General features: G+C 41.6%; 7 protein-coding genes across 7 annotated transcripts; 1 reads left to right on the top strand and 6 right to left on the bottom strand.

The window, feature by feature from the left end:
* Positions 1-256: 256 nt before the first annotated feature.
* PICMEDRAFT_83350 (hypothetical protein) lies at positions 257-1,130 on the bottom strand. The gene has a single exon (XM_019164997.1). It carries the CDS (start codon positions 986-988, stop codon positions 536-538), a length of 453 nt encoding a protein of 150 aa, XP_019019641.1. The 5' UTR covers positions 989-1,130; the 3' UTR covers positions 257-535.
* Positions 1,131-2,217: 1,087 nt separating this feature from the next.
* PICMEDRAFT_23939 (hypothetical protein) lies at positions 2,218-2,949 on the bottom strand (the record flags this gene model as incomplete). Its single annotated transcript, XM_019162330.1, has 1 exon — positions 2,218-2,949. A coding segment is annotated over one exon (732 nt), but the record flags the coding sequence as incomplete, so codon positions are not given.
* A 409-nt stretch (positions 2,950-3,358) lies between these two features.
* On the bottom strand, positions 3,359-6,562 carry PICMEDRAFT_70154 (hypothetical protein; the record flags this gene model as incomplete). Its single annotated transcript, XM_019163573.1, has 1 exon — positions 3,359-6,562. One exon carries the CDS (start codon positions 6,560-6,562, stop codon positions 3,359-3,361), a length of 3,204 nt encoding a protein of 1,067 aa, XP_019019639.1.
* Positions 6,563-7,090: 528 nt separating this feature from the next.
* PICMEDRAFT_70153 (hypothetical protein) lies at positions 7,091-7,678 on the bottom strand (the record flags this gene model as incomplete). The annotated part of the gene is made up of 1 exon (XM_019163572.1): positions 7,091-7,678. One exon carries the CDS (start codon positions 7,676-7,678, stop codon positions 7,091-7,093), a length of 588 nt encoding a protein of 195 aa, XP_019019638.1.
* A 601-nt stretch (positions 7,679-8,279) lies between these two features.
* Positions 8,280-9,152, top strand: PICMEDRAFT_70152 (hypothetical protein; the record flags this gene model as incomplete). Its single annotated transcript, XM_019163571.1, has 1 exon — positions 8,280-9,152. One exon carries the CDS (start codon positions 8,280-8,282, stop codon positions 9,150-9,152), a length of 873 nt encoding a protein of 290 aa, XP_019019637.1.
* Positions 9,153-9,267: 115 nt separating this feature from the next.
* Positions 9,268-12,061, bottom strand: PICMEDRAFT_75192 (hypothetical protein; the record flags this gene model as incomplete). Its single annotated transcript, XM_019164934.1, has 2 exons — positions 9,395-12,061; positions 9,268-9,305 (listed from the first exon to the last, which is right to left on the bottom strand). The coding sequence occupies exons 1-2, from the start codon at positions 11,892-11,894 to the stop codon at positions 9,268-9,270; spliced, it is 2,538 nt and encodes an 845-aa protein (XP_019019636.1). The 5' UTR covers positions 11,895-12,061.
* Positions 12,062-12,153: 92 nt separating this feature from the next.
* PICMEDRAFT_14079 (hypothetical protein) lies at positions 12,154-15,073 on the bottom strand. Its single transcript, XM_019160213.1, has one exon. The coding sequence runs from the start codon at positions 14,990-14,992 to the stop codon at positions 12,347-12,349; it is 2,646 nt and encodes an 881-aa protein (XP_019019635.1). The 5' UTR covers positions 14,993-15,073; the 3' UTR covers positions 12,154-12,346.
* Between the last annotated feature and the right edge of the window lie 207 nt (positions 15,074-15,280).

Below are 15,280 nucleotides of genomic sequence, written 5' to 3'. Positions count from 1 at the left end.
TTGCTTTATTATCCCCAAATCTGGTGCATTGACGAAAGATTGATTCGTCTTCCTGATGGGGCCGTGCTGGTGGAGGCGGAGCTAGCCAGCTAGAACATATTGTGCTGTGCATCGTAACGGTGGACCGTAGGCGTGGGCTTGGGCGGTACGCACAAGCCTGCATGCAACTGCGGGCGTGGGGGCGAATAAGCCTTGGTTTTCCCCGGGGAGCGCCAAGGGGGGCTGTTAGGCCCTTGGGCGGCCCCGGCGGCTAAGAAAACAGAACAGTCCAGCCTGAGAGCGAATAGTTGTTATGGGGGACATTTCGGCTCAATCGGGCAATTGTAAGAGAACAGCGAAGATGTTGGGTTATACGAGTTTGGGTGCAGGGATTTAGGTGCCCCACAGTAAGGGGCTTCTATGCACGACGTGCGTCTCGCTGACGGTTGGTAGAAAGTTCTACGCAGTAGAGGCAATGCAAGAGATTTATTTGACATATATAGAGTGGCGCGCGGGAGGCAACAGGGGGACGCAAGGCAACAGGAAACCAAACCTATTATCTAGGTTTGATAGGTGTATGAATATAAGCCTGTAGTCGATTGTAAACGTTTACTGCAGGCGACCTGTGGGTGGCAGGGAATCGCCCGATTGCCGACGGACAAACACAGAGGTCAGTTTTGGTATGCGCCGGGAAGAAACATAGAAGTGCTGGCCTTGACACTAGTGGCGACAATAGCGATGGAACAAGGGTGCGGGCCGGACTGGGTAGCTGGTCAATTGTTGGCGACGCCAGTAGATCACACGCCCACGCAGCGGCAACGATATAACACACCACAGCAGCGCCAAGTCTGGCCGGTTGCAGCCGACTCGAACCGGAAGCACGGCTGGCAGAAATACAGGCAGACAGGCACACATGCAAAGAATCGACGTAATTTACATCGCCGAGGTGCCAGCCTGCATGGGTAATGTGCTCGTGTTTCGGCAATTCAAATAGGGACGGGACGTGCATGGATTGGACCGCTCTAGAGCATGCGGCCTCCAGATTCGCCCTTCCGCAGCATGCCTCTACCCACCCGCACTCGTCCTCCCAGAGCCTTGGACGTTTCCTGCAGGAGAGGTGGTGCTTCGCTTCCTACCTCTTCGGTTTTTTTGGTGTTTTTTTCTCTTTACATAGCGCTTACAGCATGGTAGCACGGAAAATCCCGATTCCGGCGGTACGCGAAACCCGTTGCTGGTGGCAACCCTAAAGGGGAACAATAATAGCACCAGCTCAGCTCTTTTTCTGATCCAGACATGGCGACGTGGGTGTTCTGCCGTGTTATTGTGCCGAAGAGGCAGACTGACACCGACAAGCCGCCTATTGTCCCGTGCGAACAAAATCATTCTCGCCCTTTGGGGTCCCTCCTTTACTGTGTCCAAAATTGCAGATTCAAGAGCGACGGAAGAATGAAAATAATTTATCCCCGAGCCGAAGGCCGCTTTGAGGCTTAAGCCCCGAGAATCTGCATGCTCGGGGAACGGTCCGTCCGCATTGACATCTAGCAGGACGCGACGATCAAAAAATCCAAACCCATGCAACGGGAAAGGACAAGATCAAGTCACCGCTGCCAACAGCAATCATGCTGGCTCCTATGGCCGAAAAGACTAGACATGTTGCTATCAAACGCAGGATCAGTGCAGATTAAAATTGCCTACAGCACTTCCTCTCCTTGACATGCGCAGCTTCAGGATCACTTTTCCAGCAGAGTAAAAACACGAACCTGTGGAACTAACTACTATCATGTGAAATTAAGCTTAGAGATGATCAGCAATTTCCCCCTCCAGGTCTTCAATGCAGGCCTCAAGCGAATATGCTAATTTTTTCGCTGGATAACTGCAATGCTTACACTGGCAATTTCGGAAAATCAAAGCACAACATACCACGTGATCTTGGGATTCTAACTTCCACGTGACACCACGTTTTCATATAGTCTTTCTTATTTTTTCTACAACTGGGGTACATAAAGGTATGGAGATCACACGCCAGGCGGATAACAGTTGTTTTTGCGTGAGTTGCTGTTGTGCTGTTGATATGTATATATTTATATTTGGTTGGTTGAATATAGATATAATATGAATAAATATTTGGTGATAGAATAATTGACTATATAAAAATAAGAGAGGGAAGAACTAAAAACAATGAAAAAACGTTGGGGAATTTCAGAACCGGTTGAAGTCACCATGAGTTTATCCCATTTATTTCTTCTTATCATCCTTAACTTCTTCCTCCAACACTGGCTCTGGCAATTTGAAGTCAGCTGGGGTAGCATCAATACCTTCACCAGCTTGATCGTAAACTGATGAACCGACTGTGAAGTTTCTCCATGCTTGAGTTAATTCTAATGGTTCATAAACGACTCTTCTCTTCTCGGCATCGTATCTAACTTCAGTGTAACCGGTGGTTGGGAAATCTTTTCTCAATGGATGACCTTCAAAACCATAATCGGTCATGATTCTTCTCAAGTCTGGATGACCTTCAAAGAAAATACCATACATATCGTATGTTTCTCTTTCGAACCAGTTGGTACCTGGGTATAATGGAACAAAAGAAGGTACAGGTCTTACTTCTGAGGTGTATGTCTTAATTCTGATACGGGAGTTGAATCTAACAGATAACAGATCATAGACCACATCAAATCTATTGGTTCTGCTTGGGTAATCTGCGGCAGTGACGTCCATACAAGCCTTGAATTGTGATGAAGTATGGTCTCTTAAAAAGGTTGCTAATGGAATCAAACCTGATGGTGCACAATACACTATAAGTTCATCCTTCCAAACACTAAATTGCTGAACAAACTTTGGCATACAGCCCATGACGTATGTACCAAATTTGTGAAGTTCTTCGGACTGCTCCTTGTATTTTTCCTTTGGGTTGTAGATAGGAACGTGGAGTTCTTTAACATCTGGTCTTGGCAGATCTCTTGGATTTGGTAAGTCTTTAAATGTTGGTTCTGCAGATGCAGCAGTTGCAGGCTTACAACGTGCTACTGTAGTAGACAGGAACCTGACATTCTTGGATGCAGTTGTTGCTAATCTTCTTGCAAACATCTTCTGTATCGGCTGTGTATATGAAAGCGTATGCAATACTGTGGACTATAAACCTGACAAAGTGGAACTCAATGTTTAAGTTCATGTTTCCGATTTACATCAAGCATTAGCTGCTCTCGAGGTGAGGGGAAAAAGGAAAATGTCGTTTGCTGACACTATTAAAACTTTGGCAGCTATTTGCACCAATAAAAAGATGCCTTTACGTAATAAATCAGGCACGTGACTTCATGAAGCAGATAATCCGATGGATCCCCTCCTTTTGAGTTATACTATGAAACTAGGGAAATTGTATCTATAAACTTAAATCAACGCCCAAGTCTTCCCAAGCTTGTCTCACAGAAACACCCAAGAGACGAACACTACGACTTTTGTCACTGAGAGTGAGGTGTGCAGCCTTTATAGCCCGCTTCTTGTATGGGACAACAGCAGGTAAGTCAAATAAGCACATTCCAAGTAAGCACCGTAGTGATTGTTTTTTTAAGCCCTTCGAACATTGTTTGTTGAGATCCTCAACGTTTTTCAGGATAATCTCCATTATACTATTCAAGTATGGTTTAAGAAGTTCTCTTCCTGATTGCTCAAGAACCACATTGGACACAATTTTCAAGACTGCAATGACTACCTTTTGATCATCTGATGACTCAACAGTACCAATGAGATTAGGTAATAATGTTCCAAGATGCGATGAATAGAGGTCTTCTGGAAGGTAGGTTAGAACCAAAGGTAGAATAACATTCATTTTCGAGTCGTCTTCAGTTCTCCTCACAAGCATAACTTCCAAAATCCTTTGTTTCCACATATTTCTCAGTATGAGATTTGACACAGCATATTTATTTTTGTTCCTCACCATCATCAAACCTGTTTTTTCCTTCTTATATACACAGATGAGTTCTGCTTCAATGTCCAAGCCGTTGCTGATATCAATTTCGTCACCTTCGCCCGAATTTTCGGCGACGTCTGTAACCGTGGTGAAAATGATTTTGATTGCTTTTGATGCCTGCACAAAACTTAAAGTACCTAGCAGCTCAACAAAATATTCCGTTGCATCTGAGTTGCATTTGAGGACCAAACCATATAAACACCAAATTATAATTTCAAGCTTATCCGAAGATAGACTGCTTGATTGTCTTGGCTCACCAAAAGTATTGGTAAAATCATTCCAGGTTAAATACTTGTTGAATATAACACCAAGTCCCACCAAGATTTGGAGCCGTGTCATATCTGTCATCTCTTTTTGATTGTCCAAGATACTGATCAACAACTCTACAAGACTTCCAAAATTAACTTTTGAGCTGATATTAGTATCAACATTCAAACCTTGAATCGCAGATAGGAGGATAGGTAGATGATGGTATCCGATATATTTCGCGTAAGATTCCATAGTTGCAAGATCACCTAATGACGTGAGAGCAGCTGGAAGTTCAAGATTTTCCATATTCAACAAAGTTTTAAAAGCTCGGAACAGCACTAGTATTGTAGCAAGAGCAATTTCACCACTGAGACCGGCAACCATACGACGCACAAGCTCACATACATATGTAAGTTGAACTTCGTTCACATTAGAATCCGGCTTAAAGATATATGCCGACAACAGCGGCAAGAACTTTTTCGTTATTGTATTCATATCATGAGTTAGTGGTAAAGAGGTGAACAATGATAACAAGGCTTGAAGAATCAATTCAACAGGAATATCAAATTCGTTCAAATCGTGTCCATCATGTGGCAAAAGATTTACTAGTCTAATGGAAATTATCTGGACCAAAGAAGGGGTTTGCGCTAACTTTATCAAATAGTTCAATAAGACACACTTTTCATGTAAAGATGATTCAGAATTATTGAATTGCAGCAATATGATATTGGCCACTTCATTCAAAATATCGTTTTCACATCTAGAGGACTTTGCTAGTTTAGATAATGCAATTAACAAAGCTTTTTCGATCACAACATTAAAGTCTCTGGATGGTAGCAAACCATTTTCTATCAATAGCTCTCCTAGTTTGCCTATCAAAACTGATCGCTCTTCATCCAACAAGCCAAATTCAATGCCCGTAGAAGGGGAAATAATGGAAGGAGATAAAATTAAGTGAGCAGTCAATTGCACTGCTAGTGTACGCAATGTTGTTTCCAATGCAGACGTTGATAATGAAGATTGAAGTATGTTCAAAATTTCATCACGGAAAGGAACCAACTGAGATATAAACGTAGGGTCCGACGAAAAATAAGACAATGCAACTAGTATCATTCTTTTGTTTCTGACTTGATCTAATGGTTGGTCTGAAGAAAATAAGGCACTGAGAGTTTTTCTCAATACATCATCATCATCATCATCATCATCATCACTTTTTTTTTTATCGGAAGGTAAAGAAATAATTGCCAATGTTAGATATGATTGTAAAAAGCGACGATTTCTCTCTGAAAGAATAAGGTTTTTGGACAAGTCGTCGTAAACCAATAGTTTCTGATCGTTACTCACATTAGTCGAAAGAGATCTGATTGCAATCAATGAAGAATGAAAAATTTGATCAGACTCGTTTGATGATTCTTCGTAATAGGACATAACAGCTGGAATCGAAATCAGCTGTGCAAGCTCTTGATTAATGATAGTGTACTTTAATGTATTCCACAAGGTCAAGAAATTTTCTTGAATCACACGAGAGGAATAGAGACTTGAAATAACTCCAATAGTGGTTAGAATATCCAGCTTGACTTGGGATGATGTTGCAGAATTGTATTTGCTTATCAAGTTAGGGAAAAGTTCCACGGCATACAAATCGCTTGAGGCTAGAGATGAGTTTAACGAATCTTTCAAAGAGTTTACTTGACTCTCTTGAGCCTCAGTGGAAGACTTGAAAGATATAGGATAATATCTAAACATTGTGTCAAATAAAGGTTGTATGTGATTAGTAATGTCTAGGGTTTTTGAAATTTTTTGTAGAACTTGGAAGATAAGAAACAAATTATTTGGATCCTTTTCGTTCTGTGAAACATGTAAAAAACAGTCGATTGCCAGATCATTTGGATAGACTTGTGCTGGAATTGAAGCAATCTGATAATTGACTATCTTCAATGCAAGTAAACGAATTGACTGAGGATGTTCTTTAGGGTTGTAGTTCTCAATTAATTTTTGCATTAGTTCCTCTGTGTTTTCATAGTTGAAATATTTCATAGTCAGCAAAGAGTACATAGAAGAGAGAACGTATTTAACCACAGGTCTGTCCAAAAGCTTCGAGTATAGAAATGCCATTAGCACCTCGATATCTTTGGGGAAAAGCTTTGTTGATGGAAGCTTTCCTAAAAGTTGGGAAAGTAACGAAAAAGTTGACACCCTAGTTGTATCATTTGTCGAGGTAATGTAGATCTGTAGGGCATGGATAAAGTTAAGTAGTGTCAACTTGTTATTTTGCATCAACTTCACAAGTTCATCGACGACATTTTGTCTTACAGTTGGATCTGAAGAGGCAATATACTCGTTGATGTATTCTTTGTGCGAGGACATGTTATTTGAACACGAATGCTGGCTAGTGAATATATAGAAAAGAATTAGCTTTGGACTATGGTGTGTGCTTGCACACCTGGGCAAAAAGCGTCGGTGAAATGTCGTAAATCTGGTGAATAAAAGAAAATAATCTTTGCTGTTCGCACAAACGAGTCAAATGGATAAGATTTTCTGGTAGGGTACGGACTTCGCCAATAAAACTGATATATTTTAGTATACACAAGTTTGTGTGCATAAGTTCTATACATGTGAATGATAGTGGATATATAGAGAGTACAATAAGAGGGGGATCAGAATGCGTCAACTTTTATGGGGCTCCAAAAAGCACATCCCAAAAGGCCGAAAAGAAAAGTACGAAGGATCCTAAGAAATGCATAACAAACGAAATTTAAAAAACAAAAGGTAAACACAAGTCGGTGGACAGAGAGTGGATGCAAACAAAAACGCAATATTTACCAACTTGAGGTGAACGATGGTTTCGGGAAAATGAACCGATAAAAATAGAAACCATCATCAATGAGGCTCCGCTCATGCTGCTGCTTCCTTCTTCTTCTTACCGAAGGAGAAAAACTTCTTCTTCTTCTGCTCCTCAATCTTTGGAGCAGGAGCGCTGTAGACACCTTGCTCAACAATAGGTTGGTTGGCTCTGGTGTTTGTGTAGACCGGCTGGCCGTACTCGTCATATTGCACTTGGTTGTTGGCAGCGTAGCCGTTACCCAGAGGGAAGTCATCTCTGACTCTCCAGCCGAGAATGTGGGTTTCCAGCTGCTCGTGGTAGATAGGGTCACCTGTTATTGAGTACTCAAAACTGCGGATGGTGTCCATAGGTCTTTCGTCTCTCGATCTCGTAGGGTTGGAGATGTCTGGATTCACAATCTTGTTGCCGAAGATGTCGTTCAGAACACCGTTACCGATCGAGGAAGATCTGTTGTGCATGTTTGCCTCCTCGAAAGGCTGGGCCTCGTTAACAGCATCAAGAATTGGGTCGTGGAGGTTCTGAGAACGGGTCTTCATACGTCTCTCATCTTCGTCCGTGATCTTCAAATCGTTACCCTTGGAGTTTGATCTCTTGTGGCCGTCCTCTCCATCCTTGTTTTTCTTGCTGAAGATACCCATCCTGTGTTGACTTTCCTATTGTTGCTCCTGGGCTGGTTATATGTCTTACACACACCCACTCAGAAACCGAGCAGCACTTGTCCTTCATACACGAGCAGAATCAGCAGCATCAACAAAGAAATCACAACAGACCGAAACGACGCCAGAAGCGAGCGAAAATGGGGAAAAAACGAAAAAAAAAACAAGAAAACCGGCCGACGCGTCGCTGCCAAATATTAGCCTACAACAGCTGTTTCTGTCGTGGAGATGGCCAGCGACCGATTCTGCTACCTGCCGAAATAGGCAATCATAGTAGGAGTGTTTGTGTATTACCCAAAAGGGTATACTAATGGTGAGCTTTCTGATTTGACGTGGTGCTCCGTACTGTCTGCCGTCCCCGACGGAGGGATGGGCAGGCCCGCCGTCACGTAAAACAGATAGACACGCCTTGTATTGCTTGTAGACAGGCTGCCCGTCTTTTTCTCTGCCTAGGGTTTTCCTTGTCGAAGTACCTGTAATTCATCAGTGGGTTATTTAAAGGAACACTACAAAAAAAATAGTAGCGGGGACAATAGAGGATATCGTATAGAAGTGGTATCAGTCATTAGACATTCACATAATCATGCTGTTGAACAATAGCAGGTACACGTCCGATCGTGCACAGTTTGCCGAACGTGTTGGACGAATAGGAAATGTGGGAGAGGTGTTGGACCTGCCGTATCCACAGATAGCGGGCTTCAAGAGCAGAAACCCGAATACCGCAAGAAAGCCAGCTGTACATTCCAACACTAGCAGGGAGGGTGGAAATGGTGACGGCAAAGGGACAGGAGACCGAGATTGTGTTTATGCCAATACCAATAACCCGAGGTTCACAATGAGCAACATGTCGTCACAGAACACGTTGATCTCACAGCAAACAAACTCCACTGTGGCTACAACATCATCGGAGTCGGAAGAGCTCTTTCCTATAGAGAAATTAGAGGAGCTGGAGGCAAATATGGTAAACTATATGCATAATCCCAGAAGAAACTCAATCACTTCTTCGATTAGGATCGGGAAACACTTCGACAACATCAATGCAAGTAAGTACTCGATCCACTCATGTAAGAAGACTTCCGTGACTAATGTGTCTAAGAATAACATTGTTCTAATCAACAATATGCCGTATCCTGTGCAACTACAGTTCCCAGCAAAAATATCTAACAGGAAATCCAAAGAGATAGCAATGAGACCAGATGATATGGGCATCGAAAACAAGGAAAACATGAACAGGAACTATAAAATCATACGCAAGGATAACACCTCCAACTCCGCTAGCCTGGGAAGCAATTACAAAGGCAACTCATACATTGAAGAGGTATATTTTGAGCCAAGCCCTAGTAATAACTCCTCGGAGAACTTAACGATAAACTCTTCTGACAATAATATTATTGATCCCCGTTTCAACGATTCCTACGATCTTCTGCTCCAATTGATCCAGTCTTACATCGACTAGTGCTTCACATTTGCCTTTGATCCTCCCATACAAGTATAAACCTACGTACATACATAGTCCCATACACATTCTGCATCTTTCATTTTCATGATATCCCGTCTCCTTTCGTTCTAATTCAGTGCAACGTGAATTCATAGTGCGGCCTGGTATGAGCTATAGTAAATATTACATTAAGACAGTTTTATAAAATTACATAAACATACATTACACATCAACACACTCCATCTACTCCATAATGACACTGAGTCCCGACTCTTCGCTATTCTCATTGTTGCCTAAACAATGTTCCTCTTTTGTATTCGATATATCCTGATTTATCTCCTCCCGCGGGCGATTGAACAAAGTAATTGTACGATTGTCAAGCTGGATTCGCTCAACATGCTGAATACTCCTGCTTCTACTCACAGAACCAGCATCTGAAGGGTATTCTGCAGTTTTATTGATAAGGTTTTTCCATAGATGTGGCTCGTTGCTGATAATACTTTGGCCTGCGTCACCAATACCAAAATTTAATTCATCAGTCGATGAAACCATTGTGGAAAACCTATTGCTTTTCATATTTCTTTCGTTACTGTGGTTGCTTCTGTCATCAAAAGCATTCTCGTAATCACTGTCATACTCATAATCCTCAGGGATAAGGTTAACTTCATCTAATGCTGAGTCTTCCCAAATCTCTTCCTGTGTACCAAACTTTTTTGGTGTATTTCCATTTAAGTATCTTGAATCTTCAATATTGCTTGCTAGATGATGAAACTTAAGAGATCTATGTCTGTGAATCGAAGCAGAAGGTTGATGCTGCATCTGAATCTCTTGACTTTGAGGCCTGAAAACTAATCCTTGATCGTTATGGTTCAAAATCTGTAAAATGTCTCTCGATGAAGCGTTTTTGCTGACTTCGGAACTTGAAATATTGTGGTAATCCTTTGCATTGACTTTTTTTAAATTAATATCGTCCTTCACAGTAAGAGGATTTTCTTCCCTCTCCGCTTTCATAGATCCAAAAAGTACTTCGTCGGCCACTCTTTGTTCATCATCTTTCAGGCATGAAGGCATATTACGCTTTTCAAACTCGGTTGAGGCAGAATACCCAATTTTAAACTCATTGCTAAAAATCTTTGCATCTTTGACCCTAGGGGTACCATCGTTATCAGAACTATCTTCATGCAGTTCTAAGCCTTTGGCCCTGGGAGAATAGTCAATATCGGTAGCATAGTCGCACTGATCATTATCACTATCATCAAACTCATCCTTACCCAGCTCAAGAACAGTACTTCTCGGATTGAACTCATCATCATCTAATTCTAAACCCAAACCTTTAGATCCGTGAGAATCACCAAGTCCAAACAAATCTCTGTTGAATAAAGCATCTGTGTCGTCCTCTTCTTCATAGTCTATATAGTTAACAGCTTCATCCAGACCATCTGTTACTTTTCCATTAGAACACATGTCCAGAAGATCATTTTCAACATCTTCTGAAGTGCCCAGGAATTCTTTGAATTTAATTCTATCTAACCGATCATCGTCCATAGCTTTCTCTAGCGCAACCTGTTCGTTAGATTTATAAAACCTTATGGATGGAGTCCTATTCGGCATGAAAGAAAATTGTGAACCTTGTGAATGTCGGGAAGAAATTGACGCGGTGTCTGAATCAGATGTAGATTCTGATCTAGTATTGCACTCGGTAGCTTTAGAAGAAATTATAATTGGCTCTCCAAGCTTGAGTATGGGTTCTTGCTTGTTGTCAATCGTGCATGGAGATGGATGTGGGTTACTTGGTTTAGATAAATCTCTCAGATCTAGCTTTAGTTTTGACTGATCCGGTGCACTTTTAGCAACATGGGTAACAGCATCAAGCAAAAAAGAATCAGAAGATAACATTGTTTTGTCACTGGTGGAAACTTGTCCCAGGCTTGATATACTTGCGTTGCCGTTATGATTTCTTGTCGGAGTATGGTTTGAAGATTGAGTTATTCTCATTGATGGTGTTTCGACTTTACCAACCTTCAAGCTTTCTGTGAGCGATCGTGGACTTGCATTATCTGTCCAGTCGTGTATATATGTACCCCTTATAGTGTTCGGAGCCACCCATTCTCTTGAAAATGCGTATGAATCCGACATACATGGTGTGGAAGGTGGTAGTTGATCAGTATCATTACTGGAATTGTACCCGTTATAAGTGCTGTATGATGTGTTTCCATCTAAGGAAAAGCTTGCTTTTGTAGGTGAAGTTTTGGTTGAAGTTTTGGTTGAAGTAGAGTTTCGAATTAAATTCAACTGGGGGGATGATGCAGCAGAGTGAAATTTTTGAGGGGCTGGAATGGGTACGATAAACGGTCTTGTATCATGTACACTTTCTGAAGAGCTGTTAGGGTATTCATGGTTCGAAAATTGGTGCTTGCTGAAATGTTCTCCGTGAGGTGGAGGGACAAGACAACCCAAAGACCTTTTTCTCCGTGGGCCTTTAAATTTGAAGTCCGATAACCTTGAGGAGCTCTTGCTCTCATGTAAACGTCCGAGTACTAAGGGCTCTGGATATCCAGGATATTCTCTCACATCTTCTTTCTTAGAATCTGACCACATTCGTAAATCTGAAATTGAACTCTTACTTCTAAGAAAATTCTTGAGGGTGTTGAAAGCTTGCTTTGTGGGTGATTTGTTCAGTGTCGAGTATGATAAACCATTAGACATTCCAGTTGCACGCTGGGCCCTGACGGGTGCTGGAACCTGGCTCGTTTCTGACATCTTATTGAACGAAGCAGCAGTGAATTATGTCTTTACTGATAGTAAATGATAATAACTTGCTGGCAAGTTAGTTTATGAATTCTTTTTCAAGGTCAGAATGTTAACTCATTAAAACACCGAGTGTGTTATTATTGATGTATGTGTAGTGCCAAATGAGCCAAGATAGCAGGCACTTGCATTATACCCCGTTAGTACATTAGCAAGATGGGAGACACCTTATACAGTAATGAATTATTTGGCCCTTCAGCCCTTCAATTACGTAAGTGCCCCAAATATTCTGTTCTCAAAACAGCTGATTCGGGTAACTGTAGCACCGACCTTCCAGATCATATATAGTTGTTTGTGTATATAAAGAAAATATACAAGAAAAGAATTAAGATTTAGTTCGAAAAATCAATTCAGATGTCTGTTTATAAATAGAAAATAGATAGGTGAAGACGTAAGTCCCTTCTCTATTTCTTCTTCAACATGATTTGGTAACCACCTAAACTCAACTTTTCATTACGTTCTAAGATCGAGTTGACACGATCGGTCAAGCCCCGCACAATTTCTCCCATGCCGTCTTCCTTCTTTTCGAAAACAACGGTCTTACTACCATCGTCGTTGAACTTGAGGAAACCTCTGATTTCTTCACGGTAGATCAAACCACCGATGGTGTTGCACACCAAAGATTCGTCAATCTCGAACCTAGCAGCTAATTTCCTCACAGAGTAGTTTTTAATAGTACCAGAGTTGACATATGTCCATGTCTTCAGTGCCTGTATCTTACAAGATTCAACCAACATATCATTCAGTGATTCTAAACCGGTTTTACCCTGAGAGTTTGATACAGAAACACCTGGCATCATATTCCATACCCGTAATTCGCAAAGGATCTTAGATGCAGTTTTCCAGTTGAACTTGACCAAGTGGTTGTAGGCCTCGAAAACAGTATCTCTGGTTTCTTCAGCTGGTCCTTGGAAATATTGTCTTTCAGTGTATTCAAGAATACGTTTGAACGATCTTGAGAAATTTTTCTTTGCATTTTGAGCTTGTGTTTGAGCTTCTCCGTTTGCGTAAGCAACGGCACCAGGAGTGGAGCCTTGGTAGGCTTGTAACGCCATCAATGGAACTTCAAACAACAAAGAGGAAATGTAATACACGGCATCTACCAACTCGATGTTGACGTGCATATGGAACGGCACGTACTTGCCTTTTTCACTAGAACCATTATCAGCTGAGTTTGAGTTTGAGTTAGAGAAATAGATTCTACCTTGTCCTAAAAGTTCTCTGGTATGAGGACTTGTGACAACTTCATTCAAAATTGTCTGTGCTTCTTCAAGTAAGCCAGAACGGAATGCTGCAAGACCCAATTGAACAATAGCACGGTTGAATAATACCTGAACTCCTGGTTCGGATGTGTGAATAGTGGTTTGGACATGAGTAAGATGCAAGATATCACGTGCACGGAAAAATTGGTTCGATGTAGCATAATAGTAAGCCTGCATCAAAGCTGCACGTTTACGGTAAACCGGGGATGCGGCACCTGTTGAGTATTGGTAGAGGTGAGAACATAATGAGTCCAGCAAGGAGTTCACTTGGCTTATGTTTAAAGCGTCTGTCGCTTCCGAAGAAATAATTTTTGCAATTGATGAGTTGTCTTCGGTATTTAATAGATTCCACGCATTTAATTCAGCTAGCACAATGAGCTGAACGGGCTTGTAATAAATGCTTTCAAGTCTTTTTATAATAATACGGCAGAGTTGGTCACCTTCAATCTCACCGTAGCTCTTGGTTGGAATGATACGAGTCAAATAAGTTTGAGCACGAACAACGAGACCATAAAATTTGGAGTCATCTTTCAACAAAGAAATATATTCGGAGGAGTTTGGATCGAGATAAAGCAAGTGTGATGTGAGCTCATCAGAAAGTCTCTCAACAAATGAAGTAACCGAGCCAACAATTAAATGCTTTCCTTCAGAATTTGCAGGTGGTGGGGTGGTGATATCATCGTTAGGAGGGGCAACTTCGGTTATGATGTATGATTCGTCTGCGTCAAGCACATCTAGAAGCTTTGAAATATCTTCAAAAATGATGTTCCATTCGGCGGTCGGCATGAACTGCTCCTTGGTGTGAAGTTCGAAACGTGACGAAATGATTAAGTTTAAAAGGACAATTTTTTCGTAAGTCGATTGAGCAATCTGTAAAAGTTCATTCAAAGTCTTCAAGTTCTCTCTTTGGTCAATACCTTTCTTACCACGAGATTCGATTATTGATTGAACAATCGTAAACAGGTTCTCAATTGATACAACCAACTCCTTCTTCTCAGCATCGGATGCTTCAACTTCAAGGAATTGAGCTTCATCTTTGATTGCTTCGTAAGCTTCAGGGTCTTTCTTATAAAGATCTACTTCTTCTCTGTAAGCTTTAACTTCCTTCTTGATCTTTTGCTTCAAGATGTTCAAGCTCTTACTTTCGCTTGCATTGAGTTTCTTACCTTCTTCGTTTGAGTTGGAGCTCGATTCGTTGGTGATTGCGTCTTCTAGAACTGAGATGGCCTTGATGTATGACCTTGGAATTGACAAGTGATATTGGTTGTGTCTGTAGGCTAGCTTGAACAGCTTGTCGAATTCGGATGCAATGCGGACCCATTCTTCAACCATGGATAGGTTTTCAATGGTGTCTGTCAAATCAGCAATTTCGTCCAAATATTTATCCTTTGCACTTCTAACAACCTTCTTTTCATCCTCGTCATCAGAGTCGGAATCAGAGTTGTTGCCCTTGAGGAAATCCTTTTTGAGGAAATAAGAACGACCCTTTGGAGCTTCAGCATCAGAATCAGAGTCAGAGTCAGAGTTGTTCCATTCATCATCGCTTGATTCTTCATCATCTTCCTCATCGGAACCGGCCTTCTTCAAAAATGCTGATTTGTTGGCTGGTGCCTCGTCCTCACTTTCGGACATGGTTTCTTCTCCACTGTCATCACTTTCACCGGTGATCAACAAACTCTTGCCAGACGTTTGCCTTTGCTCTAAGTGACGTTCATCGTCTGAGTAATACAAGGTATCCTCATCAGAAGACGATTCTGAGTCGTAGGAAGAGTAAAAGAACGTAGACATATCGTTACTTCACCTTTCACACTCAAGTACCTTTGTTGTTTCGTGGGATCTAGTCTGCAATAATCGAGAGGTAAATAACCAGGCATTCAGCGTGCTATTTCGAACCCCTGTGATGTCTCTCGACAACACGCAAAATTTTATTTCCTGTGAAAATTTTGAAATTTGCACCAAAAGTTGGTGGTCGAGTGAAAAATCGAGAGGACAGGGGGTAACAAAGGAAACCACCCGTGCACCAAGAATGCGTCTATCGGCCCAGTTTCTTTTTTGCCTAAAAGCTTGCCAGAAACG

The sequence above is a fragment of the Pichia membranifaciens genome (genome assembly GCF_001661235.1).
Source record: "Pichia membranifaciens NRRL Y-2026 unplaced genomic scaffold PICMEscaffold_1, whole genome shotgun sequence".
NCBI classification, from domain to species: Eukaryota; Fungi; Ascomycota; class Pichiomycetes; order Pichiales; family Pichiaceae; genus Pichia; species Pichia membranifaciens.
This window is presented reverse-complemented; position numbering and strand designations above follow the sequence as displayed.

Bases quoted from the DNA above. Each gene is read 5' to 3' on its own strand.
- PICMEDRAFT_83350 (XM_019164997.1), bottom strand. From the start codon at position 988: ATGCACGTCCCGTCCCTATTTGAATTGCCGAAACACGAGCACATTACC.
- PICMEDRAFT_14079 (XM_019160213.1), bottom strand. From the start codon at position 14,992: ATGTCTACGTTCTTTTACTCTTCCTACGACTCAGAATCGTCTTCTGAT.